At 42.3% G+C, this 12,937-nt stretch overlaps 1 protein-coding gene across 2 annotated transcripts in view; it reads left to right on the top strand.

The window, feature by feature from the left end:
• The window catches only part of LOC137638760 (calcium-activated chloride channel regulator 1-like), a 70,914-nt gene that overhangs the window by 20,239 nt on the left and 37,738 nt on the right, over window positions 1-12,937 (top strand). For both annotated transcript variants that reach the window (XM_068371110.1, XM_068371108.1), the window contains exons 12-13: window positions 386-509; window positions 988-1,109. In XM_068371110.1, coding sequence (XP_068227211.1) covers window positions 386-509; window positions 988-1,109 — 246 coding nt within the window. The remainder of the gene's footprint in view (window positions 1-385; window positions 510-987; window positions 1,110-12,937) is intronic.

Genomic DNA, 12,937 nt, shown 5'->3' with positions numbered 1-12,937 from the left:
GTTATAAATGTATGGAACAAACCACTGTATGTCCTATAGATTATAAGTTTCGAAAGGAGTACCTGTGAGGTAACTGTAAGAACTATAGGTGAATGGTAGGATTTTGAGACAGTATGACTACAATTCAGAAGGATTTATAAGTAGAGAAAAGGCCGTTCAGATGAGGAAGATCTTTTGCACGTCAAATGTTTGTTATGAAACAATTATGAGGGAAATTTGTAAACACCAACATGGGGAAAAGTTGTATGCTCCCTGCATAGGCCTAAAAATGTCAAGTTCAATCAATCAAGACGAAAAGTGGAATGTATTAAGAGCATACTGCTATAGCAAATTATATTGCATTACAGCTAATGGCTCCTAATACTTGATCTATTACCATTTTCAGGTTTTCTATTTCTGTAACTCTTACATCTCCTGATGGTGAAATTTATAACAATACAAGTGAATCACCAATCTACATTGAAGATCCATACACAAGAACCATAACTTTCTCCTTAACAGAAGCTAAGGTAAGTGAAAAAATCTCTCTTCCTAATGCTATCAAAGTATCATTATTCTTACACATGAGGAAATGTGGCTAACAGTTTCTACTCAAAAGTTATCCAAGCTTGAAAAACGTGACATTTTTTGTTAATTACAATATCTATAAGTACCAACATTGATTAACATATTCCTAGCAATAACATAACTTAAAGGAACTGGTTGAATATTACTTTAAATAATTAATTACGAACTGCATAGAAAGTTCAAGGTTATATGCACTTAGCCATAACCAGACAAACTCATAAAGAGTAATGACAGTTGTTACATTCAAGAAGCACAATATCACCACTTAAAATATAATTAGAAACGATAGGAATAATATTATATGCTGGAATGTTTGTCTTTTCAATCACAATACAATATTTAGAAGGACAATAAAAACCCATTCAATTGTAAATCCAACATGAATCAATTTCCACTAGTTAGATGATCTTTGTTCCACAGGCTGGTCAATGGTTATACAACATAACAAGTTTCCCACCGAAAAGGGAATATATATTGACAGATGATGTCATGATAGCTGTCACTTCCTATCCACGTAACAAGGCTCCAGAGGAACCAATAAGGTAAGAATAACGTAGTCCTTTTGACAAGTAAACTACCTTACTTTGTAATAACCTTTAACATATCCTTTATTTAATGTAAATACAACTTTGCCTTGAAGATTAATATGCAAATTGTATTGATATAGCAAAGGTATTATGCTATGCTTAGAATATTCTTTGATTAATGAATAAAGGAGTAGACAAGTGATAGAATAGGTGTAAATGTACCGATGCTAAAACATATCATGTATGGTCTATTAATGACACTTGTGTATTTAAAAAAAATATATACTGTATAAGGAACATTTTATGAAACTTCCTTAAGAGGAATATTGTTTGAGCATAAAAGATATTGAGATGTCAATAAACAATAGTGAAATCAAAAGTGTGCATAAGGGTAGATAAAGGATATTACACAATGGCTGCTAAGGCATCAATAAACAGTGGTTTGTAGTGAGGTTAAACATATAATATGTTAAAACTACTTTAGGATTCAGACTTGCATATAATAAATGAGTACTGTGTCCTATCCATATAAAACACACATGAAGTATGTAGTAGATGAGTTGTGGATGGTTCCACTTTTAGTTGGGAGCTAATAAAAGGCTGTAAAAATAGTACAGTACATCACATGATCCTCAATCATTGCTGGCAATCGCATGATTCCTGATCACTGATGGCAATAACAAGATTCCCAATCATGGCTAGCAATCATATGGATTCCAATCGCGATATACAGCCGATCCAGTTAAAACCAAAGATTGTGAAAAAAGCCCCATGGAGACTTGACTTGCTAGAAGAGAACACTATTGAAACATTTCCTTGAAAATGGAATACAAAAGGAAAAGCAAGAGGGAACTTGTTGTTCATGAGTGAACAATCTCACAGCCTGTATAAGTTATGAAAACAAACATAGGTTTCATTATTATTGTCACCATGTAGCCTACTGGGAACGGTAGAATGGAGTGGAGACAACCAAAGTTTATGACCAGAAAGTCACAGAAGAACAGGTGTGAGGTGTCCAATCATGTTGAGTCCAGCAAGTGCACTCAATACAAGAACTGCATACCAAAATGCATTTTCGGGAAGGTAAAGTAACCTCTCCACGTGTATGAGGTGAGATTGTGCTATTGCTATTTTCCCCAAAAAAGACATTCCAGCTACATGTTACCACTTCCATAGGTAAGCAGGGAGAGATCGGTCTATGGTGTTCTCATCACTCAGCTAAACAAAATAGAAACGTTCCTGGTATATGCCGTCACTTAAACACTTACGTGTGGAGACATCTGTCAGCCGTGTCTTCGTCACTCGGTTGGGCAAGAGGTGAAGAACAATAACGCAACGACTGGTCACACCAAGATCGGTCAAGCTTAGACAGAGCGTTTACATTCTGCATGTAAACTGGAATGTAGCAGGTAAAGCCTTATCTGGAAATCATGTGTGTGATGATCGTACTCATGGATGATTGTGGTGGTTGGCAATTACATGCATGAACAATTATTTGCTAAGATTGTACATGTCAAATACTTAAGCATGGAAGTTTGTGCACATGAAATTTAATGGACAAGGACAATCATTTGCCTAAATCATTGTGTGTGTGAAATTTTTTAGCATGGGACTTCGTGAGTGTGGAGATGATCATGTTTTTGCCATTACTTGTGTGCGCGAGATGATCACGTTCATGCAAGCCCTCGTACGTGTGGAGAAAATTGAGTTTGAGCCAGAGCTCATGCCCTGGAGATGATCTTGTTCATACCATCTTTCCTTGCACGGGAACGATATTATGCGCGTGAAGATGTTTGTGAGTTTACAGTATCTCATACATGTGAGCAATCATGCATGGGAACTATCATGCATGTGAAAAGAGGACCGTGATCGTACTCGTTGATCTGCACTTGTGAGTTTTCATCTCATGAAGTGTGGTCTCAATGAGATGGTAGTACTGTAATCATGTAGGACGAATATTGTCGCGTGGAGACCGGGAACAACAAGCAGCCTTCTTCACGCATACTCATAGGGAAAGTGTCCACTGCTCGTGAAAACCAAAAGACTGGTCTGAGAAGTCGACCATCTGCAAAGAACTTGTCAAAGAAGCTTGTGGTTGTCTAGAAGTTCAAACGCAAAGAGTTCACCTTAGCGGTCATTTGGAAGTTTGTACGTATAAAGAGTTCACCAAAAGTGTTCAGGAAGAGCCCCTGCAGGAGAGGGATGAGAGCAAGGCTCTGCGTCCTGACCAACAACACTTGTACCTTGTCTCTTATGAGATTTGGCAATGGTAGCAGGGATGTGAGCCTTTGTAACTTGTACTCAACACTTCTAGAGGAAAGGGTTTCAGTACAGCACTGCCCTCCTAGGAAACCATGCAAAGGGACCAGATAAAATATGAGGAGTAAGATTTATCAGTTGTCCCGTACTTCAGTAATGTCTTCCTCGTTAGTGCCATATCTAAAGATTCGATTTTTCTCTCTGGAACTGCAACAGGCATCACATCCGAAAATTCGGTTGTCATCTTTGGAACTCTGCAACAATGAACAGCAGTAGCAATGCATAGATTATCATTGGCATGTGCCGCTTCCAGAGAGAGAGAGAGAGAGAGAGAGAGAGAAAGAGAGAGAGAGAGAGAGACTCATCATCTAGATGACGAATGGAAGGCACCGCCCTCCATCCTTCCCCACAGTGTATCTAGCACAGTCTCTCCAACAGGGAGAGAAACAGTAAGAATTAAGAGAACCTAACCCCTATCAATTGGACTTCCTGGACTTCACGATGATGTCATCTACTCAAACTTCTCAGAAGTCACAGCGAAGATGAAAAGATTAGGGTGAACTTTAAGTTCATCTTTTCCAGAGTTGTGTAGGCTTATGATGACATTCACATGGGGCAAGACACAACAACCGGTTGATACATCCTTAGCACCTTCTGGAATTGTCAGATACTAGAAACTGCGGGGAAGAAGGGCTGCACCCCTCCCCTACACTCAGCGGTGGTCTATCAATGGAGCACCAGGGGTGTCCAAGGAAACCTTCCTAAGGCTTAGCCCTTAGACTTAAAGGGGGTCAATGTGGAAAATATACTTTGAAGGACCCAAGTTTGTATAGCTAAGAAAAAAAAATTTACTTTTCAAAATTTCATCCTTTAAAATAGGGACTCGCTCATCTGCGGGAGAAAGGCCCCTAGAAACAAACTGGAAGGTTCATTTCTTCCCTAGACAGGTAATCCTTCCTAGTCCCATATGATAGTAGGGAATATAACTCCAAAAACCCCATATTGCTAATCATACAGATATAAAAGCTCATAGGGCCTTGCCAATGCTGGCTTAAAAGAGAGACATTGTTAAGACTCAGAAAACCTATCTCCCTTATAGGGAGATGGTATCAGCAGTGTCAAAACTGGCACATCCAGAGAAATGTTTGATAAGATACCAATCCATCCCCCCCCCCTTGCTAGGAAAATAGAGGAATCATTTTTGTCAGATGTAGACTGCAAGAAAGGTGCTCCGTTGCTCAACTCATCAGCATTAGAAGTCCAATCAGTGAGTAACACTGTGGCTGCGGCATCCACTTGAGAGAGAAAATAGAAAATGGGTAGAAGAGTCAGTCATTCTATCTTTCCTCAAGACTTTTTCTGAACGTATTACCTCAAGACGGGATGCATAAGTCTTATGAGGGAGTTGAGAGTGCAATAAAACAGGTGAGCAGCCACCTCAGACCCCCAAAAAAGGAGTCCAAGTGTCTGTAAGCAATGTCCTTAAGGTACAGAAGCAAATGCGATCTGACACCTTCAACTCCAAGTACACGGACAGGTAAACCAGAAGGCTACTGACAGGGGTAGGCTTGCAAGATCTTCCTTGAGATGGCAGAGCTATGAATTGACCAAAATTGCATCTATAAGGAAACAGCCTCACCAAACATCTTGACACTTGTTCCTGCTGGGGCAAATGAGAATTCTGCAACACTCACAAGTGAGGTATTGATTCCTTCTAAATTATCACTGCAGTACCCTGACGTGACACCAAGTAACTTTGTGTCAGTTTACAACTAAAGATAGGACCAAGAAGGTCCCAAACTGATGTTCGAGACCAACTGGTACCGAGTCTTTGTCACAATCTGTAAGACAACATAAGCAATAGAACCATCTCTCAATAATCTGAAGAGCCTGAAACTCTTACTCTCTGGAACCTAGAAGGTACGTATGGAACACAGCCCTTTACCCAATGTGCTTCATCCTAACACCCCTCCTGGGAGGGGGCAACAATGGTTGGAGCAAGGTTAAACTCCTGGAGGAAAAACCTGCTGGTGGTCATTGCTGGGAATTGTAAGACCAGAGTCCTTTTGGGATACCGCAAGATGGATGACGGAATACTGATACACAGCACCTCATTCCCCCATGACCTCCACAAATCCTCCAGCAAGATAAGACAAGGAGCCTAGTACTAATCCAATCTTAGAGGTAGTATATCAATTTTCTCAAATGGTGCTACCATGACCAACCATTGATCTATCAACGTTGTGGTAGCCTATTGGAAATGTCTTTTTGACAATCTGTTGGACAGGAGGTGTAAACCCACTCAAGCTCTAAAGTTTCTAGTAGCGTCTCCAACCTCACCATCCTTGTGAGATAGAGATGGGGGTTTGGGGGGGATTCTTTAGGTCTACCTGCCGAGTCATCAGCAACCATTAAATGGCCCTCCCTGGTCCTAGCTTGAATGAGAGGGGACTTGGGAGATGATCATATGTAGCCTATATATGGTCAGTCTCTAGGGTATTGTCCTGTCCCTTGCCTATGCCATTAATGAGTAACCTTTAAGCCTCAAGGTTAGAGATTATGTGCTCGTCAACCCATTATGTGTTTGTTTCCTCTACATAGAATACACTCTATCATATATAAATGAATCTGGGAACGTATAACTAGGAGGAATATGAATCAGGCCATGAATGGTCTCGTTCCATGTCAGGGGAACCAGCACTGGCTCCATAAAGTAAGAAAAGTGCAGTAAATCCTCGCTCTGGTGAATGGGTGTGGTTAGTCTCATTCAGTGCTCAGAAGCATGAATACATACTCCACAGGATCTATTTGTACCAAGAGAAGGATTTTCTCTTGCGAAAGTGCCAAAGTATTTCATGAAAGGAGAAATACAGCATACCATCTGTTGATCATGGTGGAGAGTAAACCATGATTCTGAGCTAAACTCCCATTGCTGGCAACAACGGCTTGGCCACAGTCTCCTTCAAAGACCAAAGCCCTTGAGGGATACCATACAGTAAATGAAAGAATACAGATACATAGCATCCCATTCCACCACTACCTCGACATCACCTTCCTGAGAGGTAGACAAGAAGTCCAGTACCTCTCCAATGCTTGAAGCTATTGTGTGTCTGTGGCTGTCTGTGGCCAAAAGGTGCTATCATGATCGGCCATCAATTGCTCAATGATACATCAAAGCTAGAAATTATGTGCTTGTCAACCCATTCTAAGCTGGCTTGCTTTCCCTAAAATACAAACTCTCAAATTCAAACAGATATGGGAATGCCCAATTGGGAGGTTGGCCCAGCTCGGTACTCAGTAGCCCAGTGTGAACCCATCACCAACTGGCTCAGCATAGTCCCAAGTGTGCTTCTGCAAAATACCAGTGCCAAGTGAATTACCTCCTCTTTCAAGAGTAATAAAGTACTTTGAGAAAGAAAAGACAGAAGAAATGATTGTGGTGGAGAGTAAGTTTTGGTTCTGTGCTCATAAGCATGGGGCCATGACTGCATTCAACGACATCTTTGAGAGATGCCCTCTTCTTATTTCAGGATCCCAAAGTATCTTACAGCCAACCAGGTTGTGCAGTCATTTGAAGCTGTAGCAGAGCAGGGTGTCATACACTAGGCAGAGCAGGGGGTCGTACACTGGGCATAGCATGCACGGTGGCAAGCACCAACAGAACCAAACATAAATGAAGCCATGCATATCTGGCCAGCCTGCCTAATGGGGTAATAAAGCCAACCACCTGGGCCCTAGTTCGGGCCATGAGCTGCACCGTGGTTCGAGTCCCCACAGAGCCCGATATCAGGTGGGAGCTGTCTATCACACCAAAGAGAGAGGTAGTGCCATGAAGAGTCCTACAGGACTCTTTACTGTTGGCCTTCCTTGACTTCTTCTGAGAAGAATCATCAAAAGGGTAAGATGAGTGAAAAGCTTCATACAATCGTGTACCCTTACCTTCACTCGCCTTCTCAATGATCAGAAAGACTGATCACCTGATAACAGTGAAAACAATAAATTACTGTATAAGATACTATTGTACCTGTCTCACTTTACTTTACTGACCAACCCCAATGGTATCAGCCAGTGATAGAACTGTGTAGTTGCTCAAATGTGTACAGCAGTAGCTGTTACCCCTAGTTAACAATCGCTGACCGTTCCATAGATTTCAGTCACCATGTGTGCTCTGTCAGTTACACTACATAACAGCACAAGGTGTAGCGTAAATAATATCCAAATCATAAAAGATACCCAAATCTCCTTACCATATGGTGGGGGAGATCAATCCTATTATTACCGATCACTTGTAACTGATAAAACAGCGGTGGCCATCAAACCAGGCTCATGATCACTTCACTTTGCTGACCAACCTCAATGGTATCAGCCAGTGATAGAACTGTGCAGCTGCTCAAATGTGTACAGCGGTAGCTGATACCCCAAGTTCACAATCGCTGACCGTTCCATAGATTCCTGTCACCATGTGTGCTGTGCTCTGTCAGTTACACTACGTAACCGCACAAGGTGTAGTGTAAACAATACCCAAATCATGAACTTTACCCAAATCTCCCTACTGTATGGTGCTGGAGATCAATCCTGTTGTTACCAATCACTTGCAACTGATAAAACAGTGGTGGCCATCAAACCAGGCTCATGATCACTAACCAATCACAAAGGTATGACCAGATGAGTGAGCTCCATACTGACATGAGGCAGTGGTGATTGATACCCATATAGTCTATCATATGTTTAGGAGATTGGTCTAGTAGGACCGTTCACGGCAATCGATGAAATAGTTTTGCCGGTAACACCAGGTTCGCAATTACTAACCGATCCCAAAGGTAGCATGAGAGTTACTGTATATACAGCACAGAACACACTTTAGGGTAAGAAACAATCCTCCATATCAAGACAGGAACGAGAAATGCATATGCTTGTCCATTCCCCTGACCTATTATTATTATTACAGTACAGCTGTTAGGTCCAAGTAAGACCACGCACTTGCTCCCAGTGTAAAAATGGTAACTGTATAACAACAGATCACAGTTGCTTGATTAGCTCAGAATGTACCAGTTAGTGGGTGAGTACTGTCACTCCCTCCCGAGGGAAGAAAGCGATCGCTAAAAGTCCCAAGGAACCTTTGGCAAATGCCCTTCCCACAAAACTATCTTCTTTGTTGTCATCTGTTCAAGGAAGAAATGTCCTACAAAGGAAATGGAGGAGGGAAAAGAGATTGGGAGAGACAGAATTGGTGGATCGTGGCTAAAATCAGTAAGGTGCTGCTAAAAAAAAAATTGTAGTCTTTGTTTTAAAACTGTGTGGAAGGAAACAAACAGGTATAAGAAAATGTTTTTAGAAACTTGATAGAGTCCCAAAAGAACAAAATCAACAATTTTTATTTACCATAACCTAAATTGTTACTTTTCAAAAAATTAAATGGAAGACAGCCTATGAATAGTGGTTTTCACACGCCCTTGTTAAATACACGACACCTACAAGGTGATCGCGCGAGGGTTGTAACCTCTGCATTCCATGCTTTTATTTTTCTCTAGTATATTTGGAAGATTTATATTAGAAAAGTGTAAAGGACTTTTCACCGGGCGTCACAGGCCTCTTCCCAGAAATAGATTTTTCCTTCGTCAAAATCCCTTTTTTTTTGTTTTAATTTGAACAGAAAGATCTATTATTTTCTCCTTGATCTCTGGATACCAGACAACCAGGGAATGTTTTTCTCTATTGAAAGTGCTGCAAGTGTATTTGTTTATTATTTTCAGTGTTGAAAAGCAGCATTCTGCCTCTGTTGTAATCATGGGAATTGTCAAGAAAAAAAAAATGTAAAACAAACAAAAAAAATGAATCAAACAGAATAGCAGGAAGTAGGATAATAATCTAATCCTACATTTTATCAAATTTAAGAATATAGTACCAAGTTTTCTAGCACAACACCCGCGGAGTAAAAGCAAATACAGTAACTACCCTTCACCGACATGCCAAGGTCGGTACTGTGAGAACAACAGTGCTCTCTCTCCCTCTCAGCCCATGGGTCAGACTTGCGTGTAGCTTCCTGTGCGGATGGACACAACAGCTGGGGGGTACCCAGCCACCTCTATATATACTCTCACGCCATGAGCTGCATCACCTTTGGTAGCAGGCAGGACTTCTGGGGGACAGATGATGGCGGGACAAATTATATAAATAACTACAGTTTTGTATTAATTAGAGGAAAATACAAATTATCTCTGAATTTGTCATTTGTTGCCATACTAACAAACCTTACATTATTTATGTGGAGGACTCACTCTTAGGAGGGTGGAAGTCTTAATTATGGCATGGAAATTGATCCAGATTTACCTAGTACAGTACAATATATGACTGGGGTCTAGGGAAAACCTTGACACCTCGACAAACATAGAAAGTGAGTATGATAGCAGCCAGAGCTATTCATTTGTCATGAGAGGTAAGCACGTCTTGTATGAACACATTCCGAGTTTATATACTGGATATCAAATACATAAAGGCATTTCCCATTGCTTACCTCGCAGGAAGCAATGGGGACGTAGACTAGGCTACACAAGGGAAGTAATAATTACCTGCAGCGGTTGAAGCCAGCTTGCAGAGGGACCCAAGGCACTGTACCAGGGAGGGGAAGATGAAAGAAGGAAAATGCCAGACATACTCTCATTCATCCCAGTCTTAACCTGGGTAACCAATGTCCTAATCTATCTCCTTGTCCAACAAGGAGCCTGGAGTATTTTTAAATCACTTGTTGAGCGGCCACCACACGACCGATAGTAAACGCATCGAGTCTCCTGTGGGTCACTTCTTTTAAATAGAGGGCTGTAAATGCATTCTGACGTTTCCACATGCCGGTCTGTAATACCTGCAACACAGAAAGGTTACGTTTGAATGCCAGGGACGTACTCATGCCCCTCACATCATGGGTACTAGGCATATCCAGGATGAAATAATGTTCTTAGTGATCCTCCTCTTAACCCTTCCGGAACTAAAAAAAGTGATGTTAGTCAGGGTCGTGTTGCTGCAGTACATTTAAGATAATATCTCAAATCCCTCACTGGATACAGTAACAATTGATCTGGATCATTGGTTACAGAACGTAAAGCCATAATCTGAAAGGGCCTGAATCTAGAGCCCAGTACCCTCAGATTTTGAGTCTTAGCGATAAACTCAGGGACGAAGCTGAGTGTCACTTCCCCCCATCCCCTTGAATGGGCGATGTCATATGAGAGGCCATGTACTGTAGTTCACTGACTCTCTTTGACGAGGCTAAAGCGAGCAGGAACGCTGTCTTCAAAGTGAAATTTTGGTCAATTGCATGGCGTACTGGTTCGCAGGGAGGTCCTTATAAGGACCTCAAAACGTGAACCACGTTCCACGGAGGAGGACTGATCTGACTAAGGGCAAGTGATCTCATAACTCAATACTGTATGAGTAAAGAAAACTCCAACAAAGAGGAAATATCTACTCCTTTCAGCTTAAAGGCAAGGCTCAAGGCTGAGTGATAGCCTTTCACTGCTGAGACCGAAAGGAGCTTTTCCTTCCGAAGATATACAAGGAACTCCACTATTACGAGAATAGAGGCATCGAGAGGAGAGATATTCCTTCCACGACACCAACCACAAAAGATTGTCCATTTTGCATGGTACACTGAGGCTGACGACTTAAGCAAGTATCTGGACATTCTCTCAGCAACTTGTCGTGAAAAGCCCTTCTGAGAGAGGAGATACTGGATAGTCTTCAGGCGTGAAGTCGAAGCGACTGCACGGTTCTGTGGAAAATGTTTGCGTGCGGTTGTTTGAGTAGATCTGGTCGAGGAGGGAATTCTCTCAGTAGATCTACTAGTAGTTACAAGAGGTCCAAGAACCACTTTGCATGATGCCATAGGGGAGCTACAAGGCCCATCATTAGATCTTTGGATGCTCTGGTCTTGTTGAGCAATCTTCTCATCAGACAGAAGCGGGGGGGGGGAAAGGCATACACATTGATGATGTCCCACTGTTGTTGAAATGCATCCTGCCAAAGAGCCTGAGGGTCCAGGACTGGAGAACAGTACAGAGGAAGCTTGCAGTTCAGAGATGTTGCGAACAGGTCTAAAGTCAGGGAACCCCACAAGGTCAGGACTTTGTTGGCTATCAGAGAATTCAAAGACCATTCGGAGCCTACTATCCAAGTCGCTCTGCTCAGATTGTCCGTGAGCACATTTCTCTTGTCTGGAATGCAGCTAGCTGATAGGGACACCAAATATTCTTCTGACCATCTGAGAATCTCTACTGCAAGATGGCATAGAGGCTGCGAAAAGGTACTAACTTGTTTGATTATGTAAGCCACCACTGTGGTGTTGTCGCTCATCTCAAGGAGATATATGTGCTGGTACCTTTCTGATTCTGACCATAGGCCGGAGATCGTGTGATGCAGCTAGTGGGCCCCCCATCCATCTTTAAATGCATATGTAAAGAGAATCAAGTCCGGAAGAGGGATGAGAGGATCTTGACCTCTGCAAAGGTTTTCATCTGCCACCCACCAAATAAAAAAGGTCCGTCACTTCTTCCTGAGTAATTGGAACTCAAATATATGGTGGATCTGAGTGATGGTTCCACACAGACTTTAGCTGCCACTGCAGGGATGTTATCCATTTGGAACTAGACGGAGGAGAGATGTTAGGTGCCATAACAGACTCAACCAACAATGGGCCGGTAGATCTTCCCGTCTGAGGAAGGGTGATGCCACTTCTCTCAGCCTGTGTACTCTTTCGTCTGATGTAAAGGAAGCAGATATGACTTCTCGAGATTTATCAAGACCCCCAGATCCTGACAAAACTCGAGAAGCCTTTCTCGGTGATGAAGAAGGGTTGTCTCCAAGTATGCCAGAACCAGCCAATTATCTAAATATCTGAGGAGACAAATGCTGTTCTTGTGAGCCCAAGATGACACTAGGGCAAACACTCTGGTAAAGACCTGAGGTGCTATCACGAGATCAAGCAGAGAAACTATAACCGATACATTCTGTCCTCGCATATGAATCTGAGATACTTCCTTGAAAACGGATGGATTGGGATCTGGAAGTAAGCATCCTTAAGATCCAGTGTGCACATGAAGTCCTTTGGTTGAACTGCCTGGATGACTGTGTCTGCCGTCTCCATCCTTAACTGAGTCTGTTGAACAAACTTGTTCAGTGGAGAGAGATCGATGTTTGGTCTCCCGCCTCCAGATGCCTTTTTCACTAGAAAAATCAGATAGTAAAAGCCTGGAGAACCATCCACAACCTCTTGGAGAGTGCCCTTCTACAGCATGGTCTGGACTTCGGCCCAGAGGGCCTGCTCCTTTGCGGATCCCTTCACATAGAATCTCAAGTGTACTGGATCTTGGGTCAGAGGAAGGAGATATTGAATGAATGGAACGCGATTCCCTATGACGACCACTTCAATCGTCCAGAGATTTGCCCTGTGATGCTGCCACCTCTGCCAGAGGAACTGCAGGCATCCCCCCACAGGTGGTAGGTGGTGAGGATTGCCATTCTTAGTGGGAGTGACCACCTCGGCCATTCCCTTTGGCTCCCTCCTTTCCTCTGAAGGACTTGTTCGTTTGGAC

The sequence above is a fragment of the Palaemon carinicauda genome, chromosome 3 (genome assembly GCF_036898095.1).
Source record: "Palaemon carinicauda isolate YSFRI2023 chromosome 3, ASM3689809v2, whole genome shotgun sequence".
NCBI classification, from domain to species: Eukaryota; Metazoa; Arthropoda; class Malacostraca; order Decapoda; family Palaemonidae; genus Palaemon; species Palaemon carinicauda.
This window is presented reverse-complemented; position numbering and strand designations above follow the sequence as displayed.